Here is a 23,418-nt window from a genome sequence, read left to right on the forward strand (position 1 = left end):
TTTTATTCAAAATGATTTTAATTAATTACGTTAATGTTCTCTCCGTTTCTCTGTGCGTATTGATCTTTTTTTATTTGTTTCATTCTAATGACCGTTCCTAATCAAAATTTCATAAATTATGACTAATGTTGATTTTGTTCTTTTAAACAAAGGAACGGTAATCGTGATTATAATATTATTGTAGCGATTTTTCGATAATTTTACGATATTAAACATTAAAAGTTATATGTATTTATTTCTCTATCGACAATGTATATCAATATAAATATGATTTTATTAATGTAGCTCACGTTGCAATTGTATTATCATCCAGAGCTTTCTGGCGTAACTTCCTGCTTCTCTAATCTGAACGCCATTATCTAGTGGTATTATGATATGATTTGCGCAATAATCCTTCAAAACTATTTATTAATAGTTTTGATGGCAGAAATGATCAATTGCTGGCAAAAATTATAAATAAAATAACGATAATATTCATTAAAACGAAATTCCAATAATTATAGTAAAGTTAAATAAATTGTAAAAATAATAGAAAATATTCGATAATACTATTATTATTATATCCAAAAATAAATGCAAACCAACTGTTTTATAAAGAAAAGAAACTTATTAAAATTATGAATATGAATAGAATTATGTGAAACAAAATATTCTAAACAGAGATAAAATATATATATATATATATATATATATATATGTGTGTGTGTATATAATTTTTAAGTACCAGGCATAAATTATGAATATTATCCTAATTAATCTTTGCTTTATCATAAAACAATCTATAAATGAATTAAAAATAAATTAGTTTATCTATATATCATGATCGATTGCATAGTAATTTTATTGATATCTCATGCATAAATTAAATAATTAACAGTTAAATAAAAAAAAATGAAAGTTATATGTTGGAAATTATGTTCAAAATTATGTTGGAAATGTTATTTTAACAATGTATTAGTAGAACTTACTCCAATTCATTTTATTGTAACACAGTGTTGGCTGTATCAATATTGTTATATTGGCAATGATTAATAAATCATAACCAAAGTTACAAAATTTAATTCATATACCTTTAATTTAAGTAGATATTTTCTAATAAAAGTGATACAAATAATTCAATTTAGCATGTGCTTGATGAATTATATTTTTACCATTCATTCTCTAGATAGAGACCATTTCAAGATAGTCCCACTGTAAGAGATACGTAAAAAATTGTAACTACTAGTTATAAAAAAAGCATTTCGATTTCTGCCAGCAATTTGTTTAAAAAATATTGAATGAATATGTAAATTAGTATACAATAATAATGTTTATATTTTATTTTAAATGAATAAATGAAATGCAAGTAAAAAGGCACTATATTTGGGTATGGGAAACAATCAGGTATTTAGGCCTCCCTAATTTTTTTCTTGACCAGTTCCAATAAATCACAGATCTTTCGCTAAAGAAGTTACGCCGTTGCGATTGAACAACCTTCATTCTATTAAACATGTAAAGTCTTACTTGTTTGGTACTAAAATATGCATGTTAAGAAGAAAATCAGTGTGAATTATAAACAGCCATATTTAAATCAGTTTCGGTGTTATTCAATAATATATTGGAAGCATAAAGTAATGTTTAGTCATATATCACTTTATATAAACTAGGATGGAACCATTATTCTATAAACAATGAAATCTTTGTTTCCATTGTTAATCATACTTGACTAGTGGGAAAAATTATTAATTGGCAAGAGAATGTTTAATTGCTCCACGCACACCATGCCATATTTTCCAAAATGACGGATTTGCTTCATCATTATTTCATGTTATGTAAAAAGACCGGTGTTGCTTTATATTGACTGTCGAGGATGACATTCATCTAATATTCATTTCATTAAACAGGCGTTTCATGATCAGTCTCTTCAATTCTTCCCAATCTCCATGCATTTGGATCTCCTGCTGCTGCAACGTAATAACATAAACATTTTTTATTACTACAGATGTACAATAACAACAATATGCTAATATGAATTAAAATATGAACTAATATATACATGATATGTCAATATATAAAATCTATTTATACGCAACTACAACAGAATATATCTTTAAGATAAAATTGTATAAAACTAAATTATTGGAACATTAATAAACATGTGAATAAATCACCCCCCAAAACTATATTTAATCTAGAAAAGAATTAAGTGTTAAATAATTCTAAATACATCATATAACAAAATAAATATATGTAACAAGTTATTATACCAGAGTAAGTTTTCTTTTCAGGTTCTATAATTAGTACTTCAATTTGCATCATATTTGTAACAATACTATGTTTTTTACTTAACTACAAATCTTTAAATTAATATACTAAGATATAATTGTCAGATATATGGTATTAAAATCTTTCCATTTTATTGAATCTGAGCAATGGTATTATGACAGAACCAACATTGTTAATTGAAATATGAAAAAACATACATAGACACAAAAACAACTCACCTGAATACAATAACCAGAAGAAAATAAATGAAGTTACCCAGTGATATTTGTATAACTGTATGGATATCCATTGCAGAAACATAACATATATCACGTACAAATTTGTGCTAAGTATCTGCACAGTTTGTGTCACAGGAATATTATAGGGAAGACTGAACATTGCTGTGTTGTACAGGATGTAAAGGAGGTGTACGTAGGTGATTAATATGATGCAAAGTGTTGTTCAGCACTTCCTGAGTCGTGTACAGCAGCGGCATTCTCTCTTCTATCCAAAGCAAAATCAAAATTGATGCAAAATTATAAAAAGTGTATGTTGCATATTCAAACAAATTATAAATCTAGATTGTTAGTTTTACTTATACATGCACCAATTATCATGCAAAAGATTTCTATATATTCAACATATACATTTCAATATTTATATATTTACTTAAATGCTCGACATAAGAAAAAATATATAATTGGCAGAATATAAACATAAACTACTAATACAGGATAGTAAAGTTTATAAATTGCAACGACAAAAACTTTAAAATTATTCTATAATGAAAAAAATTTACATTACGGAATTTTTTAGATCAAATTGTGTTAGTAATATATAAACTTCGTGATAAAGATTTATATTTCTAAAAGTACATTACACATGATACATGCTCATGCCTAAATATAAAAAATATAAATATATGTGATACTGTACATGTAAACTGCCATAATACATTTTCAAAATATTGTTTCAAATCAATTTAGACAGTTTTAATGACTATAATTTATATAAACATATGGGTTTTTTATATATTTAGATTTTCTCTAAATTATAATATCTATAATATCTTTGTTTGAAACAACTTTTTGCAATGGAAAAAGACTTCTCAAATTGCACAACACATTTGAATTAGAACTACCATCTACTTTTAAAATGATATCATTAAGGATGATTAAGTCTATTTATAATATTATATTATACTATATTCACGTTTTATTTAATTTTTCAAAGGGCGCCTTTTAGAGAAGATAGGAATGTTGGAATAGTATAGAAATATTACATCCTTAACAATATGTTTAAGTATAAACATAAAGGCATTATCTGTATATGTTATATCTTATACATATATGTATATGTGTATAGTGCATGTGCATGCTATTTTTTATACATTTAATATTACATTTATTATTATGTTTTTCATAAGTTTCAAAATCCAAAAATCAACCAGCAAAAATTATTTATATATGAGGTAATGGGATAATTTAAGTTTCTTTAATATATACGTTATAGTTTTGATAGATCATCGTACACACATTGCAATGTTATTCAGTATAGTTTAAATAATTAAGTATTAAATTATCCAATTAATGAACATATATGACATTAGAAATATATGCTACTATAAAAACGAGTTGTACTTTGTTTGATATTTGTTCATATATTTGGAAAATTATTAATAATAGATTTATAATATTCGTCTATAACTTTTGTAGATTTTAATAACGTAACAAAACAACTATTACTATAATAGTTACAAGTGTTACTATTGTCCATAAATGCAATATTAAAAAGTACTTACCTTGAAGTTGACGGCTGATGAGAGCAGTAATACCTTGACTATCACCAGTCTTTTTCACAACGAAGAGTTTGGTGTCAGGATCGTTTTCTAAGGCTCCAATACCACTTAAACCAATTACTTGTCCATTTTGCTGTTGATGACTGCTAGCGGCCATCGTTTCGCTAACCTAAGATTATATTACATACTAATATATAATACCTCAATGAATTCATACGTATTATAAATTTTTAAGAAAAACACATACATACCTGCATCAATTTTTTAACTACATCCCTTCCCAAAATGTGATCAAACACTGCCTGCAGAAATTGATCACTAATTATGCTTAATTTTAACTTGTCTCTATGCCATAGTAATATCCTCGATTCTTCCATAGCTGTTATTGATACCTGTTATTGATCACAAATGTATATATTATATAAATACAAGCACACACATGTAAACAAATATGTATTTTTTATGAGTTTATTTCATTTAATATGTGTGTAAACTTATTTTGCTATGAACAAATAGATTTCTACTAATGACTTAAAAAGATGTATAAACCTGAAAGTATTCGTCTGTAGAAACACCAAACCATTCTGGAGAATCCAGGAACTGATGTGGGAAGACAATGTGCAATGCTCTGCCATTTTGTGAAACTACTAACCTGAAGAAATATACACAAAAAAATCTAAATACCACTCTTTGCTTTTAAATTTGATAAAATGTGATTTATTAAGATTTATATTACAATTTATGTTATTTAGAATATACACTTACTTCCCAGAAAGTACCAAAGATAAAGAATCAACTTTGGTTACTTTTTCTTGGGCATAAACTTCTTGATATTTCAACTGTCGAATAACCTTCATACAATTTAACACTTTTCTGAACTGATGACGTGATACTCTTAATGGCTGGAACACTGCAATATATACCTGTATGAAAAAGAATGAAATAAAATATGAAATTTATGTAACATTATTAAGTGTAAAAATATACTGTAATAAAAGAAAAACATCTATTTCAATAACTTTTTTCTAAATTACCATTTCACTTTTACTCTAGAAAATATTGAAACTAATATTTCCTCAATTTAAAAAAGTATAATGTTAGATTACTAATATCCTAAAAGCAGTGATGCTATAATGAAAATCTATTTCTGAAACTGGATATATAAAGGTGCAAAAAGAAAAGATAGTATATACCTAAAGAATTTGAATCTAATGCAAACACTATAGCCAAACATACAAGCAATTTACTGTAATTAAAATTCTAATATATCTATCTATAACAGCTAAAACAAGAATATTACATCATCTAGAAAAAGTAATATGCTATAAATAAAATTTAGGAGAACAATAAAATATAGTATATATCTTTGTATTTTACATATATGAAATATCAATTTTTAAAAATGGACAGATATACTTCAATACTTACAACAATACATTTCTATTGTATAATGCTAATTATATTAATTCATAGATTATACATTTAATATTTAATCATTTGAAATAATTGTGTAACATGTCCATCTATTCATAGCAATTAATAATAAAGTCACTTTCACATTCAATAACAAAATATAATAAATTTAGTATTTATTTAAATGTTTCTTACATAGCATGTATTTTACCTATGTATTTATCTAATTCCAAATATCAAATTTTAAATGCACTAATATCTTAAATAATTTAAAGTATTTTAAATTGTTTGGTAGATCGGTAAACACTACTCTATGATATAAAGTCAAATAATCATTCCTTCTGATGCTTCTCATAGCTTACCTCTTCAACTTCCCTTGAAAACTTGATAGGCCTGAGCTTGTAAAGAAGCGTGCATACATGGACGAAGTTGATGGCAACAAATAGAGCATTCCAGAGAGCAGCATCCAGCCAACAAGCTATTGTCCAGCCCCACAAAGCAAGAAAGGCACAGCCCACGAGCAGAGTGCACCTTAAATAAAGTACGCCATGTATGCCACTTGGTGCAAGATGTGACAATAGAAAGAAGGCATTTGCTAGTTGAAAGTAGATGTGGTTCACAGAAATTCCTTGATACGGTTGGCAGGTAAGAACTCCGTACAGAAAGGTTGGAGGCACTATCGGCGAATGAGGAGAACCAGATCCTTGACTGACCACTGATAGACCAGTAGCTGTAAAATGTTTCTTTTTTAAATATTTAGTGGAACTAATTATATTTAAAACATTAAGTAATAAGGTAGTAATAAAATTTATTACTTAATGATTAATGGTAAATTGTTAAACATTGTCTCAAAAAAGTATTTAGAAAAGTTAGCTAAAAAATTTGTTAACTGGTAAGAATAGTGATATTATCATATATATAAAATATATTATACATAACTACCATATTATATGTACATGCATACATACTAGCTCTATTATCAGTGGTCACATTCCTACATTCGTCATCTTCATGGTGTGTTGAAACTGGTAGTGATACTTCCGATGTAACAGTATTATGGGGGACATTAAATGCAGCTGCATTTGTTAAACTGCCATCGGTACCAAAAGATGTCCAATACAGAAATATAAAAAATAAGATAGAAGCACGCCAGCCTTCTCGGCTTCCTACAGGATTAAAACAGATCCACATCCCCGCATCACCACCAAGCTAAATCAATTTCGTCTTACTCTACAACAATAAAATAAATAATACTTAAATATAGAAAACTGAAATTAGATTTACGCAAAATATGAGCACAATTTAAATTGGTAATTGTTATGTTTCATACTTATTCATAGAAGATGTTAAATTGAATATTATATGCCACTTGTAAATATCCTGTCATTTTTCACATTTCTATTCTCAGCTAAAGTTAAAACTTGAAGACAAATACCATCTTGTGGACATCAAATTAAATAAAGGTATTTGCATTACCAATAGCTGCAGGAAGACTATAGAAACATCTGTAATATAAATATGCATTCATAATAAAGCACAAAATTTAATATATGAAGCTTCCCATAAATTTACTATGTCTCTCTACTTATTAGAAATGTGTGATTATATGTATGATAACATATCAAACCATAGTTAAAAGAAATATTAACAGTTTTGTAATAAACTTAATAATTATTTAACATCCTTACTTGATGACACAATAAAATTACCAATTAAAAATGTCAAACTCCAATTAAATGAAAATATTAAAAATTTTGTTACTCTATATAATGGTGAATTTAAAAGATTTTACAAAATTCAATTATTAATATTATTTTGTGAATTTATAAAAGAAGATAATGCTTTCAAATAAATATATTTCATGCTGATTTTGATATACAAGTGATTGTGGATATTGACGCATGTTATAAAGTATCGTATTCAAATCAATAAATAACTTACTCATGGAAAATTTGAAAGGATGTGAACGTACGCAAGGCATACAGATGAAAAAGTAAACTATAACGTTAAAAGTAATTTGATAGTTAGAATAAACCAAACTCGTATACGAAACAAACTTGCTTATCTAATGAACGTCAAACTAGCATAAAGACGTTGCTTTAGCAAGGAGGAGTAAAGACGACGGTAGAGAATTGGGAAACAGAAGGGGGATAAAATAGGCCACGCGGCCCGTAATTTAAGGTTTGTTCAAAAATTTACTAGCACACACGACCGTCCTATCAAATAAATAATTACCATCGTACGAAAATTAATTACAATTAAAAATACTAGAGATAAAATACAATAAATTTTTATATTCTATATTTGAAACTTAAAATTTTTACAAATATTTACTTTCTTCTAATTATTTGCGTTATTTTTCAGTAATTAAAAGTTTTGAAACCTAAAGTTATAATTGTAACTTTGAATTAAATGTTTATTTTATAAATTTAAAAAATTAACAATTAATAATTTATTATTTTAAGGAGTGTTGAAGTATTCGATAAAAATTTGAATTCAATTTAAATACATTATATTAGAAAATAATATTTGAAGTATTTCCTTCTATGACATTATTGAAGTAAAACATGTTATCTTAAAATATAGTATTTCTTTTTATATAGAGCGTGCTCTTGGAAACAATTTTAAATTGCACATCAAACACAATATCATTAACGAACAAAAATTTAAATCGTTAATATCTGCCTCACCTGCTATATATAGATCTGTATATGAGCTTTTTGAAATTCTTGTTGCTTTGTTTATAGGTAAATATAATAATAAAATGGCAACGGAGAAGGATTTGATTAATGGTATTTATTAATTGCAAATTTACAAAATGTTTATATTTCTTAAGTAAAAAGTATTTTATTACACGTAGTTAATTTATAAACTCTTGTCAATTAATTTTTATTACACACATACCCAATTACTATTTAAATATGTAATTTATTTTCAATATTGATATGTGTTAATATGTAATGTTTATTTCTGCTATAAATGTACATATTATTTATAATATAAAAATAAGTGGTATTATAATTAATTATTTGGGTTATATCTGTATTTATATAATTTATGTATTACATAGTAATTGTTATCAAAGAGTATTTTGTGTTGATAATAACAAATGTTATATTACTAAAGATTGTCCTATTTTCTGGAAAAAGAAAGTATAGTTATTGCATATGAAAGAATTTTATTTTTTAAGATCAATTTTATGTAAAACTTAAAATCATTTAAGTTTTGTTTGCTCATTAATAAACTTATTTCTACAGCAGTCAGAGAATCACTTAAAGCTGATGGGGAACTTGGTCGTATAAAAGCTGAAATGCGTACAGAAGTCATAAAGTTGTTAGATAATTCAAATAAAGGAAATAAAACAAAGCTTCCAAAGCCACCTTTAGACATTGTATTTTTGAATGAACTTATTCGAGAATATTTAGATTGGATGGGATATAAGTACAGCTCTACTGTATTTATTTCAGGTATTTAATAATGCACTTCATATATAATATACTATATTACAGAAATTAATATATTCATAAAGTACTTAATGAATATCTCTGTTTTAGAATGCGACTTGTCAAAGCAACCTCTTGATAGATTTTTGCTTTTGCAAAGTTTGGGGCTGAAAGAAAGTGAGAATAGTACAAAATTACCATTGCTGTGTAGTATTGTAGAAACATTCAAGAATTTAAAAAATACATGAATATATAAAATTATATATAGACGTATTATTAACAAAAGTAACAGAAGTCTAAAACATTCATACTTAATATTGTTAATAAACAAAAAATATATGAATTATCAAACCCCCTATTTTTTAATTAATTTCAGATTTTTGTAATTTATTTAAATTTTCTTTCTTTATCTAATAAGATTTTATAGAACATATATAATTTTGTATAGTAAATGATTTCTAATATTTTGTACAACGAGAACAAGGATAAATTAAAAGAATTTCGTCTTTTTATTTCATGACGTCTTTTACATATTGACATTACATTATGAAAGTACAATATAATGCTGCGATATTGGAGATCTTAAATATAATTGCTGTTGTTCTCTAAAAGTATAGTATCAGATTTCTTAAAGATATTATCCACTGAATGCTATAATGTACATTAGTTATTGTAATAAATTTACTTACAGCATTTTAGAGATGGAATTAGAACATGGACAATCATGTAAAGGCCTTAATAATATCTCAAAATTAAATACAAGTTAAATGTCATAGTTTGTTACCCATTCCTTATTTCGTTAAATTTTTCGATCCCAAAAAAGTACTGGCTATTAATAATAAGTAATGAATCACTAATGTTTGTCCAAATTAACTTTGAACGTTGTTGTAATATTGTAAATATAGAATAAATCGACTATATCGTTTCATAGATATCAGATAACAATCTCAGTTTGATGCATACAATAGTAAATAATTCTGGTACAAGACCTTACATTAAAAAGCATTCACAAAGAAAAATTAATGTCAGAATTTACTTTTTAAAATATCAAAGACATCTAATGATGTCATTTGTGCTTTGATTTCTTCTTCTTTTTTGCTTGTTTGTTCCTACTCTTTGATTTTTTTGATTTCTTTTTATGCTTTTCTTCATCTGTACTTGTTTCAGATGAATCTGAATAAGAATCTGAATCAGAACTACTATCTTTTTTCATAGATTTCTTTTTCTTGTGTTTTTTATGCTTCTTCTTCTTCTTTTTATGCGATTCATCTGAACTATCTGAATCGGTAGTTGAACTATCTGAGGTGCTAGATGTATCTTCACTACTTGTAGATTTTGATCGCTTTTTAAGTGACTTTATATCCATTTCCTTTTCTATATCTGGTTCATCGAGTTTGAGTTTTTTAGTAGGTAATGAAACCACTTTGCCATCTTCACCATCTGATTCTGAATCTGAAGCACTATAATCAGGTTCAAAACTAGCTTCATCGAGCATACTACGTTTACGATCGGACACAAGCCTTGGATTCTTTCTTTGCTTCTTTATAGATTCTGTAGCTGGAGGTTCAGGATTTTCATAATTTATTTTAGTTTCATTGCTTTCAGGTTTATCTTTTAAACCAATATTTTCTTTATGCTTCTGTTTCTTCTCTAAGTTTTTTTCTTTATCTTTTTTATGTTTCTTTTCTTTCCGTTTCTTATGTTCTTTGGATTTACTTCTACTTCGGTGTTCTTTCTTTCTTTTCTTATCTTCCTTTGTTTTCTTGTCTCTACGCCTATCATCTTCTTCCTCTCTACTCTTCAAAAGACCTATCTTCGGGATATCATTTCTTTTAAATGTGCAAGATGGTGTTCTTCCTCTTCTTTCTTTATCTCTATCTTTTTCTCTATCCTTATCTATTCTTTCCCCTTTAGAATCATTACGAGTCGATCTGAAATCTCCCCTCGAATCAATTCTTGGATCTCTTTCTGATCTTATATCGTGTCGTTCACTTCTGAAATCGTTTCTTTCTTTTGAACGATCGCCTCGATCTTTATTATCTCGTTTTCTGTCATCGAGAAATACCTTACGTTCACTTCCTGGTATAGATAATGATGAATCAACGCGTCTGTCTAATAGTGGAGATATTCGTTTATCTCTTGTACTTCTAGGAGATTTACTTCTAGATTGATTTTCACTTTTCATCTCACGTCTATCTAAAAAGCTTTTCATAGGACTAATTTTCCTTTCTTTATTTTCATCTACTTTTTCACCCAATCTTTCTTTGGCGGAAAGTCTTGTAGGTGAATAAGTTTCTGGAACTGGTTTGAATTTTGTCCGGTCTAATTTAGCTTTCTTTACTGGTTCCGTTATTTCAACGTTTCTTTCGTTTCTTCCTACATTTATAGTAACGTTCACGCTCTTCCTTGCTTCTCTATTAGGTTCAACTTCAAGTACTTTAGGCTCTGGATTCTGGTATAGTACTTTTCTACTTTCACTTATCTTTTTAATTTCAATAGGTCTAATGGCATTTATAGCTTTTTGGAAAATTGCATTTTCTGCTCTTTTTAGTACCTCTGATGTAACTACTTTTGCGGACTTAGGTTCATCCAATTGTATTTTTTCCATAGGAGATTCGCATACATCGTCTGTTTTTTCTGTAGTGTCATCTCTCTCCCATTTAGAAAGTTCAGGCATCGGAGCTAAAAATTCATCTTTTTTTGGAGACTTTTCTTCTAACAATGTACTTTTATCTTCTGCTTCATTTTCTGAAAGTAAAGAATACTTCTCTGTTATTACAGTGTTTATTTCTGCATCATCTAATCCACTATAAAGGCTATCAATTGGTTTGATATCGGATTTTAACTCTGGAATTGGCTTAAAATTAGGATTAGGAGGATTTGTTCCAAATTCTGTATGATCAATTCTTTCTGGGCTGGCTTCATGAAATTCGGGAGGTTCTGGATTCATGGCTAAAGATTTATCTTCAAATTCTTCTTTAATTGATTCTTCTATAACATTTTCGGTAGGAATGCAAACTATCCTACTCTCAATATTTTCATCTTCAGTACTAGGTTTTATAACATCAGTTTTTGTGGGTGACATGCTTTCCTGTTTATTTTCCGCAATTAATTCTTCGTGTTCAGTCGGTTTAATGGGTTCATCTTTCACAATCTCTTTTTGCCCTGATTTTTTTTCTTTTTTCTTTTTCTTTTTTCTCTCCTTTTCATCATCTTTCTTCTTCTTTTTTTCTTTAATTTTCTTTTCCTTTTTCTTTTCTTCATTTTTTTCTTCATGATCCTTTTCTTTCTTCTTTATACGTTCAGGAGATATATCCTTCGTATCTATCCTAGATTTCTGTGAATATGGAGTTGGACTTTTTCTGTTCTTTTTTCGTTCCATAGACCGTCTTTCATAACGTTCATGTCGGTCCCTATCCTTTTCAGTTTCATAATCTCGGTCCCGTCTATCTTTTTCACGAGAGCGATTTTTGTCATCTTGTTTGTGACGATCTCTTTCATCTCTGTAACTGAAATAACAATATTGGCATTATTGTTATAGAATAAAATCAAGTCAATTTAATTACGCTATTTGTAAATATAATTGACATTTTTTATCTAAATAAAATAAATTATGTGAACATACCGATCTTTATCATAGTCTTTCTTATCTATGTGCCTATCGTCTTCTCGTCGATCCCGAGTATGTCTATCATCTCGTTCTTTCTCTTTTTCCCTTCTATCGCGATCATCTTTTTCTCGTACTCTGTCATCGTGATCTCTAGGTAATCCTTGTCTTTCACGATCTTCGCGATCTCTATTCAAAATTCTTCTATCTCTTTCATCTCTTTCGCGTAAACGATCATCTCGTTCGCGTCCCCTAAAAAAAAGTGATAGTTATATATAGTTTTAAATACAATTTTTTGGATTATTTATGAACGAACTATATGCTTATATACCTATCTTCTCTCAAAGGTAATCTATCTCGATCTTCAGCATCATGATCTTTAAGAGAATGCTCACGATCTTCTTGATCTCTTAATAGACGTCGATCACGATCATCACGTAATGATCTTTCAGAGAGTTCTACACCTGGCGGTGATAGGTCATAGTATCCCTCTGTTCCAGGAGGTGCAACATCGTCAAATCTTTTGTGAGGCACATCTCGTAAAGGACTACCAAAACGTTGATTGGATGGTCCAGGATACCTGCTGACAAAAAATTCACAAAAAATGTTCATATTTTTTTTCAATTACCTCAAAAAGTTATTTATAAGTCATACATTTGATTTAAAAAGCTCAGTGCTATGTAAATTCTTTAATTTATAAGTTATTAAAATTTAAAATAGAACTAAAAATTTTTATACATTTATTTATATCCTATAAATCTAATTTCAACTTATAAAATTTATTACAATATTTTTATTTATAAATTTATATATCTTTTTGACAAAAATACATATAAAAGTATGTGCTTGTTGTTTAATTATATGTACGTTCATCAATTCCAGAGAAAAAATTACAATTATGCTTTATCTAAGGGTTACTAATTTAAAAAAAATTAACTTGACCGTTTTGTTTTACTTATTGAGGAATTACTATGAAAAGTTAAAACCTTTATATTAAAGTTGATTATGAAACCTTTATACTAAAGCTGAAAAGATGAATGAATAAAATTACCTATTATCAAGTATATTTACTGTCTATTATGTCATAAAAACGAAAAGTAAATAAATCAACATTTATAACTTCAAATACATTATTGTGAGCACAAAAGTAGTATATTGATTGTACTCATTTAAACATTAATATTGCATATTTTACTCACCAACAATGTGCTATTATACCATGTAAATACTGTTACATTAGTAAATATGTTGTACAATTTTTAAGTTTTAATCAATATCATTTTGATAACTTTCTTAAGAGTATTCTATGACATTTTTTTACTTCAAGCACTGAAAACAGACAAAAGGAAATGTTTTTTCTTATGTTACAAATGTTGATTTGGCCCTGAATTCACCTGATTCAGAAACCATGCAGATCTGTCAATCAGCTGGGTAGCTTCCACAATCTCCAAGCTGGTCCTTGCCGTATACACTTTCCTTGCTTCTGTCTTCTTCTTTCACTTTTTTGGTTATTTGTATATTTCATAACGTAATGTCATTATGTACATACAAATAATATCTTATATGCATGCAAATGACAAAATCAATCATTCAATATAAGAATAATAACGAATTAAAAAAAAGGAAATCAACAAAAATATATGTGTTATTTTCATAAAAATATTTCCTTACGTCGCGTATACAAAATTACATTTTCTTTGCAAATAATATTGTTATAATGATCTTAAAAGAAAACATAACATTAAACGTTACAGAATAAAAAGTACTTATCCCTCTACAATCAAAAACAAAGCTTAGTGTTCACATGAATCACAGCATAAAAATAACTAGCTTGTAGTGTTATGAACCTACTTTAGTTAAACGAATTTTGTCATGCTAAATAGTACAACTTTACAATTTTGAACAATATGCTTAACGCATATAATAATGACACTTACGAAAAATTTTATAAAATCTTTCTGTTCATAAAAATTTCATAGAAATATTAATATAAATAATATTAATACTGTAATAAGTATTTTTCTGAATTTAAAAGTTTCTCCAAACACATTACAGCCTTCCTGATAATGCAAGACATTAATGTCTATTCGCACTCATTCCACTATTATTAACATAACATAATTTAATAAATTCTTTCCTTAGTTTTCCTTCTAATAATAAATTTTAAAATTATTTTAGTACTTACAGAAGTTGATTGTATATATTACAATATCCAAAAATAATTTTGAATTCCTATATTTTTAATAAATCTATAATAACTAATATCAACAAATTATAAAGAAGATATAAACTACGTATAATTAACTAGTCATGTGATTATTTACGATAACTCTTCAGTTATGTCAATAAAAATTTCAATCATTGTCTATCACAGATAATACAATACTGAATTCAAATGCTATCAGTTTCCTAAATCATAAACTGATACATTAATGTTGCATGATTTAATAATACAGATAAAATTTGTTATTGGAGAACATGAAATAAGAAAGGATCATTAATAATAAGATCTTTTCTATTTCATTTATTATATTACAATGTTGTAATTAACTACCTTATTTGAACAATATTTATACAATACTTCTTGAAGTATTTTTATAATAAGACATAAAAATAAATAAATGTGCTTAGATCCTTCCAATTAAATGTTTTCCAATTTACATGGAAATTCTGAATTATATGAAATTATAAAAAAATCATGTATTATTTCAAAATATATTTCATTACCAGCTTATGTTGTTTGCTTAACTTTTTCTGCAACTGTTTATGGGTTTCAATTTAGTAATTGGTATGTATGAGAAGCCGAAATTTGTTTAAAATTAATGGAAATATTTAAAACACTGAATAGACATTATTAAAATATTAAGTACAGTATTGCAAAAATATAAAAATATTCATTAATGCAATAAAAATCAACCTATTACGAAATAAATTGATTCCTAAATATATATACATATTCTAAATTTTCAAAATATCTCGATTATCCAGTTTATTTTATTTAGTATATTTGTTTATATATCAAAATTTCATTGTTTCACTATCCAAACTTTCTTTGGATAATCAAGATCGTAATATTTGAGTTTTATTTCATATGTATTTTGAAACTTTACTCAAAAGAATAAAATATTTTTTAGAAATTATCTAAGTGTTTCTACGAAAAATCTTCATAGTACATACAGTATTTTTTAATGAAAAATACAGCAAAAGAATACAACAGAAAATACACACACACACGAGCGCGCGCGCATATATATATATATATTTTATATATACTTTTTTTATATATATACATATATACACACGTATATGTGTACATGTGTGCGTGTGTGTATGACACACGCATTCGTTTACACACTCGTCTATAACTTTATATTGATTATATAGATCAAATCAGTCTTTAGAAAAACAATAACATGAATCTTTTCCTTTGCAAAACATTTTGTTCAAAACGTTGATTTTTTCAATTGAATTTAAAGCTTAATATTTAACTTATATATCTTTTTTAGTCCTTATGAACCGAAATTGTTAATGGCTTCATAGACTTATAATCTACGTCGTGAATAAAGTAATGACTTTTTTGAATCGACAATATATCTAGAGAAAAGTCGTTACATTATTTACAACTTAATAATTTATTTAAAAGTTAACAATTATTTCAATTATTTTACTGTAATATCTTCTTAATATCGAAAATACATAGTAATAAAATAATATTACTATTATTGTTACAGTCATTACTTTTAATAATTAAATACTTAATTGAAATGCAGGTGAATGAAAATAAATATTTTTCAGTCAGGTACAGTTATGTAGGAAAATAAACTCTTTACAATCTAACATTATCATTTTTATATCAACCCATACTCAAAAATCTCACAGCACACTACTATTAACATATCACTCTTGTGACAACAAAAATTTAATATTATTTAAATAGTTGCATAAATTTATATGTTTTACATTTATTACTTTTCACAAAATATTTTTAATTAGCAAAATAGATTGACACAATTTCTTGATTTATTACAATCAATTTCTTTCATATTACGTAGCATATTTTATTTCAATTCATGAATTATGAAAAATTAAATTTTATTGAAACTTACATGTGTACAAACTTAAACTAATTTATACAACTATTCTTGTGTGTATGCGTGTACGTGTGTGTTCGCGCGCGCATTTTGTATATGCATGTGTATGTATATGTACGTATATTCATACATATACATATATATAACTATGCTTTTAAAAAACATATATGTATACATTATCTTTAAAATGTCATAAAATTGATTATTTCGCTTTCGTTACATTCACCATAATTCCGGAGCAGTCTTAACCAGGACAGCAGCATAAGGTACGGTAGACTGTCTGCTTAGCGTGTACATGAATTAAAGTACTATTGAGGCGGAAATACCTGTTGTAGGAATCATAATAGTCTTTCCTGTCCGTAGGTGGAGGTCCCAATGACATAAGTGGTGGTGGATGACTTCCACTGACTAGATGTGGCAGCAAAGGCGGTATATTATGCTGAGCTGCTTGGTTCCTTACTGGATATCTCGGTATTGGTCTATCTCGAGGGGGTAAATCCCTCTCTCGATCTCTGAATTGATAATCATGTGCTGGTGAATCATTGTAGTAACTATTGTATCCTTCTCTAGGTTCACGTGATCTTGGTCGATCCCTTTCACGATCCCTTTCTCGCTGGAATCTAAAAATATTATTCACAATTATCATAAATTAATTAAACAATTCGTTAACAGTTATTTAAAATTAACATAATAATGTAATTATACCTTGGAGGTGATCTAGCTGGTGACCGATATCTAGGAACTAATTCTCTATCACGTTCACGATCACGTTCTCGATCACGTTCACGTTCACGTTCACGTTCGCGTTCACGTTCACGTTCACGCTCGCGATCACGTTCACGATCACGTTCACGATCTCGATCACGCTCGCGATCACGGTCACGATCGCGATCACGGTCACGATCGCGATCACGATCACGATCTCGATCGCGATCACGGTCACGATCTCTTTCTCTATCCCTTTCTCTGTCTCTATCTCTATCTCGTGACAAAGATAGTCTAGGAGATTGACTACGTGAATATGATCTAGAACTGTAAATAATATAAAGAGTTTCAATTTTATTCCAATAATTACAAATGTCATAAATATTGAAATAGTGTAGAAAATTTAACTCACCGACTAATTGAGAAGCTTCCACTTCTTGATCTACGTTTTGGTGTACGACTTCGTGCTCTAAGAGGTAGAGGTGATCTTGAAGATCTTCGTTTTGAAGGAGGACTTCTAGATCGACTTAAACGAGGTGGGAACGGTGATCTGCGGCCAAATGAACGTGATCTAGATCTACTGTAACTACGAGATCTTGATCGTGTTCGACTTCTTCTCCTATGTTTCCCAAGCCTTCTATCTCGCTCATCTTTCTCTCTAAGCATTCGTTCAAAAGCTTCTAATGGATCATCAATTATACTGGAAATAATAATAATATTATGATAATATACTAATCTACTGTATTGAATAAATAGAGGTTACCTTTATCAAAGTATATCAACTTACCCAGGTGGATTACCATTATGAATATTTCTACTTAATCCAGGTGGTGGTGGTTGCAATCCTCTATAACTAACTGAAAAAATATGAAATGTTTCTAAATATTTCAAACCAAATAAATTACCTATGTTAAAAATTTAGTTGTACAATTTGAAATAAAATTGTCCATTAGAATATTACTTACGATGATGTATTCCCCTAATTGGTCTTGGTGGTCCATTATAATTTCGAGGTGGTTGTGATGGTCTGTACCCTTGTTGTTGATAAGGAGGTCTTTCATATCGTGGGGGCCCATAATGGGAGCCTTGCTGATGGGGATACATAGGTATCCGATGACTCATATATGGATCTGGCAATAATGGTGGATTGTGTGGGGGTACATTAGGTGGAGGTTGATTATAGCTTGGTTGAGGGATACGATCTTCTCCCGGTGGAAAAGGTAAAAGAGGTGGCTGATTACCAGAAGAAGGCACATGTAAATGTGGTTCATCAACCTAAAATAATAATATATATGTATATATAAATATGCAAATGGAATATGTTTAGTAATATAAGTGTAAAATATTTCGAACTTACCGTTGGTGTGCCTGGACGATCTTCAGTTGACCTCCGTATAGCATTGTCATAATGTATATTAGGTGGATAATGTCCATCATCAGATGGTAAACCTTGATAATTTTTTGATGGGGGTGGGTTCATCAAATGTGGCAAGGGTGCTCCTTGAGAATTATAGTCGCTATGTTGTGAATGTCTAGGAGATAATGATCGTCTCCGATTTACTGGTCGCAAATTTTCGATTCTACGACCACGTTCTCCACTTCTAAAAGATAACAATTATATAAATTAAAATAATGTTGGATAGAAAGTTTGAAACTATAATTAATTAGATTAGGTTACAAAGTCTATATACATAGCTATAAAATACTATTACAAATTATAAAATTAATCCTATAAAATAGGTGTCAATTTACTACTTAAATATTTTTACCTATCACGATGTCCATCCCTGCTGAAACTTCGCCTACGTTCTCTTGATTGTCTTTCACCCTGATATTCATTCTCACGTTCTTTCTTTTCACGACTTGGAGGATCACTTCTTTCTCTATCTCTTTCTGGTGAACTACCAATTGCAGGTATTGGAAGTAATGGTTCAGTCCCTGGAGGTGGTGGAACTTCTGTTTCCTCGTCTGTTGTTAACTTTGTTACAGTATCACTTTGCAAATCAGATTCTGATGCTGTTTCTGGAACAGCTATTAAAAATGATATTTAATATAACGATTTGTATTCTATATTTCATATTGTTGAATAATTAAATGATGTTTGCAATATCTCATATCGATCGTTATGAAATTCGGAAGGTAAACTACCTTTATATTTGAGGTTAAACATAACCTATATCAACTAATGAAATAAATTTGAGCATAACTTAACCACTATATAATATTGTACGTTTATGTAATAATCAAATTTCTTTAAATAATACGAAACAATCCTTATCCTGTAATTATCGTCCTTATCCTGTAATTTTATTGATAAAATATAATTTTGTAACAAAGATTGCATCAAAAATAATTTTTCATATTTTAATAAAATAAAAAAAAGATGTATATAATTTAAAATGCCCTTTTTAAGAATAAATTTTAGCAATTAATATGTTAAGTTATGCTTTAAAATTTTTCAATGTTTCTTGCATTTCTAAAAATTTATGGATTACCTTTCATTTTACAAAAATATAGAAGCTATGTAATAAAACTTAGATATTTAAAAGTTCTACTCACTAGTTGTTTGTGGTTGTGTAGCTCTAGCAGGAAATTGCTGTTGAGGAGATTCAAAATTTGTTGTTTGTGATTCCGTATATTCTTGAGAGGGCACATTAGTTGTGTTTGAAGATTGGACACTTTTACTTTGGTTTGGTACTTGATTTGTTGCTTGGTCAGCCTTTTGTTGTTCTAATTGTACTATAGGCTGTTTGTTTGTTTGTGGAGATTGTCTATATGTCTGTCTTTTAGCATACCCAGTCTCATTCTTAAAATTCATTACAGCATTTCGTAAAAAGCGGTTGGGGATAAGAGTTTCTGGTGAAACATCTTTCTCATTACAATCTGGACATTCATGTTCTTCAGATTCTAATAAGAATGTCCGAATACCTGTTATACACATATTATAAAAATGCATTAAAAATTGATAGTAAATTCTAATAGATATAAATATACCAAAATTTTAAAAATTACATTCATCACAAAATGAATTTCCACAACATGGTATCATTACTGCGTCTGTTAAAAGATCTTTGCAAATATTGCACAATAGATCCTCTGGGATCTCTGGTTTTTCTATAGCAGGTTCAGGATCTTGTGAAAATGGTGGACGTTCCTTTTTACCTTCTTTATATGCTTGACTGAAAATTAAAGAAATAGTTAAACGAATTTTAGAAGTATATGATATATTTATTGACTTTATTAATCATTTTATATATTAAAACATACTGATCAATAGCTGGTACAGCATATTGACCCGTGGGTGTCATCATAGCACCAGGAACTCTTGGTCCTTCAACTGGAACCATAAAACTCCTAGGAATACCTGTACTTTTCTTAATTTCTATAGGTTCCTGATTTGTCCCAAGTGGACAATTTTTAATCCAATGTCCAGGTTGATGACATTTATAACAACGATAATTTGCAGGTACATCACCAGTTTGATTAGCTCCACGTATTTTCATGTAACTGTTAAAAATATACATCATATGTAGAATTTTAGTATACATATAAGATAGAAAACCAAAAAAGAATAAAACCATATACAAGATAGAATAAAATACAAATTTTGCTTGTAAAATGGCATACTTTGATGGATCATAATCTTGTGTAGATTGAGTCATCATTGCCCGAATTTTGTCTTCTTCAGAGCCATCAAGTCTTGTAAGATCTACAGCTCTGCCTAAATTGGATTCATCTTTTAAGTTACTAAACGAAGGAGCATCATTTCTGTCCCATGATCGCTTTTGTTGAACGGTTAATGGAACTCTAGCAACAATAAGGCTAGTATTTTTTGCAATTAATGCATTATCATCCGTATAATCTAAAAGAATCATTTCTATACTTTACAAAAATTGGTATTTCTTATGAAAGTATTATCATTATTTGGAAACAAATATATAAGAAACAATAATAAAATATTCTATATTTGCCTTCCTTAGTTTGTGCATTTGTTATTTGCAGATCAAAATCAGTGTTCTTCCCTATACGTTTTTGATGAAAAATAGCCTTCTTCAAATCTGCTACAGAAATGTGTAATCCATCAAAGGATACAGTATCATAATCTAAGGTAGATTTGAATTTATAGTGTACTGACATTTTTGTTATTTATATATCCTGAAAAGAAACAATGAAAACTAAAAAAATAGTTATTTACAAAAAAACACTGAAATTAAATGCATAAAATTTATAAAAATTACAAAAAAATGTTTTTTATAAATATATAAATTTTAATAATAAAATAGCATACTTATAAAATACAAAATGTCTCATTTAATTTATGTATATATGAATATATATAGTCTTTGTTTTTTATATATATAAAATTCATACAAATCACTTAATAAATAATTTAATAAAATTTCAACATAATAATATTTTGCACAAACAATAAACTACATTAGTTTAGTTTATAAACTGCTTAAATATTCTCTTCGTTATTCCTTTAGAAATTATGCCTATCTTTTCCTTTTTCTTGAAACTAAGCAAAATATTAATATTACACTTTAATAATCTTTATACAAACTCAAAGTAAACACTATATTCATAATTTTATATTACATAGTTATTTTAATGCAATTAATATATAATTCCCTCTTTCAAATACAAATTTTATTTGTTTCAACAAAGGTTTAAACAGTGTTTTATGTTAATTATTTTGAAATATAATAACACATAAATAACAACAAATAAATATTATACAAACTGATTTGAAAATACTATTTATGATATTTAACAATAACATTAATAGCATTAATATAATTTATGTTACATTACATTACTAATACATTTATGTGTACGTGCACGCACGCACGCGCGCGTGTCTATATTACTCCAAAATATATATATATATCTTCCATAGTATCAAAATATTTCGTACAAACATTGAATGTCTTCCAAAAAAATATTATGTGTAAATAATTTATTTCTTAATGAATTTACATTCATCATAATGCATCCAGATATATAGACACATCCCAATAAATTCAGGTACATGTATACGTATCTATACATGTATGTGTATAAATGAGTATATATATACACATGATACAGACGCCCATATATATTACAAGAATTAACAAACATAAATAAATAATCTTTTTTAAGTGATGATAGTTTGATAGAACTAGAAACAATAAAATGCTCGATATTGGCTAATTAAAAACGCATTAAAAATGTTAGTGAGGTTAAGAATCAATGTTAGAAAATGAATGTAAATTGGAATATGAATGAAGAAAAGAGAAGAAGGAACGGAGAATTATTACTTATTCACTACAAATACTCACTACAAAATGAATAAATTCAAATAATGGAAGCGATATATGTATATTCATCCAGTACATACAAATATGATTTCCAACTTCTAGCATGTTGCGAGGAATAGTCAATTTTTGAAATATTTTTTATAAACCCCGAAATCAAATATCTAACCTGTACACACATACACGTATTGACTGCGATAAAAGCAGGACATTCTGAACAAAACACTGCAATCGCATAACCGAAAAACACCAAGTGAATAATTCAATCGTCTATAGTAGCAATGACACAGTGAGTTTATAGATGGCACAATCAATAACATATATACGTTATTTCTTACCTTCAAAATAATGTTACAGTTTGTTGCATTTATTGTACTTTATTCATTCAAAAAAGGACAATAATATTATCAGATAATAGATCATAATATATTATTTAGTATATTTAAATAAATAGGTTATTATTCTCCATACATTTTTAAAACTTTTATATTATGCTACATAATATTCTCTACGATTATAATAAAACACCAAGTATATCACTAACGATCTAGGGACATCGCATTCAATTAAAACTCCATCGAAATGTGAAAACGATTCTCTCACAAAGTATCGACATAATTAATGCACGAATTATTGAACAAAATTATTAAATGAATGCTAGTACAAATAATATATAACAATATTTATTGCTAAAAATGTATTTGATTATACAAAAGTAAAGATTATGCATAGAATGTATGCTATGTACATTCTAATAGAAAAGGAAGATGAATAATTCTTTATGGATTATATCTAAGAGATAAATTTCAATTAATAC

The 23,418-nt window shown here is 27.8% G+C and overlaps 3 protein-coding genes across 12 annotated transcripts; 1 reads left to right on the forward strand and 2 right to left on the reverse strand.

Moving 5' to 3' along the window:
• On the reverse strand, nt 1–7,534 carry LOC100647307 (blood vessel epicardial substance). Of its 5 annotated transcripts, none has more exons than XR_001099169.3 (10): nt 7,397–7,534; nt 6,786–6,960; nt 6,424–6,685; nt 5,818–6,185; nt 4,808–4,965; nt 4,592–4,694; nt 4,294–4,434; nt 4,046–4,211; nt 2,484–2,748; nt 1–1,940 (listed from the first exon to the last, which is right to left on the reverse strand). XR_001099169.3 is itself a non-coding variant. In XM_048409826.1 (9 exons), the coding sequence occupies exons 3-9, from the start codon at nt 6,644–6,646 to the stop codon at nt 1,876–1,878; spliced, it is 1,224 nt and encodes a 407-aa protein (XP_048265783.1). In that variant the 5' UTR covers nt 6,647–6,685; nt 6,786–6,960; nt 7,397–7,534; the 3' UTR covers nt 1–1,875. The 5 variants fall into 5 exon arrangements, 2 of the variants coding, with proteins under 2 accessions (XP_048265783.1, XP_012169454.1); XR_001099167.3 differs by having other exon boundaries at nt 1–1,943; XR_001099168.3 differs by lacking the exon at nt 6,786–6,960 and having other exon boundaries at nt 1–1,943; nt 7,397–7,530.
• On the forward strand, nt 7,503–13,173 carry LOC100647586 (centrosomal protein 20). 3 transcript variants are annotated; one of them, XM_003399131.4, is made up of 4 exons: nt 7,503–7,636; nt 8,203–8,247; nt 8,713–8,922; nt 9,010–9,159. In XM_003399131.4, exons 2-4 carry the CDS (start codon nt 8,220–8,222, stop codon nt 9,144–9,146), a joined length of 375 nt encoding a protein of 124 aa, XP_003399179.1. In that variant the 5' UTR covers nt 7,503–7,636; nt 8,203–8,219; the 3' UTR covers nt 9,147–9,159. The 3 variants fall into 3 exon arrangements, with proteins under 3 accessions (XP_003399179.1, XP_012169456.1, XP_048265801.1); XM_012314066.3 differs by lacking the exon at nt 7,503–7,636 and adding an exon at nt 7,676–7,694; XM_048409844.1 differs by lacking the exon at nt 7,503–7,636 and adding an exon at nt 13,006–13,173 and having other exon boundaries at nt 8,010–8,247; nt 9,010–9,075.
• LOC100647192 (E3 ubiquitin-protein ligase RBBP6) lies at nt 9,389–22,900 on the reverse strand. 4 transcript variants are annotated; one of them, XM_048409817.1, is made up of 16 exons: nt 22,685–22,900; nt 21,273–21,456; nt 20,929–21,163; nt 20,569–20,808; nt 20,314–20,480; nt 19,861–20,229; nt 19,071–19,332; nt 18,659–18,902; nt 18,267–18,576; nt 18,089–18,158; nt 17,714–18,001; nt 17,302–17,628; nt 16,923–17,216; nt 12,837–13,088; nt 12,524–12,757; nt 9,389–12,407 (listed from the first exon to the last, which is right to left on the reverse strand). In XM_048409817.1, exons 2-16 carry the CDS (start codon nt 21,436–21,438, stop codon nt 9,965–9,967), a joined length of 5,901 nt encoding a protein of 1,966 aa, XP_048265774.1. In that variant the 5' UTR covers nt 21,439–21,456; nt 22,685–22,900; the 3' UTR covers nt 9,389–9,964. The 4 variants fall into 4 exon arrangements, with proteins under 4 accessions (XP_048265774.1, XP_012169457.2, XP_048265773.1 ...); XM_012314067.2 differs by having other exon boundaries at nt 12,837–13,085; nt 22,626–22,900; XM_048409816.1 differs by having other exon boundaries at nt 22,626–22,900.
• Nucleotides 22,901–23,418: the final 518 nt, after the last annotated feature.

Source organism: Bombus terrestris, chromosome 11 (genome assembly GCF_910591885.1).
Source record: "Bombus terrestris chromosome 11, iyBomTerr1.2, whole genome shotgun sequence".
NCBI lineage: Eukaryota > Metazoa > Arthropoda > Insecta > Hymenoptera > Apidae > Bombus > Bombus terrestris.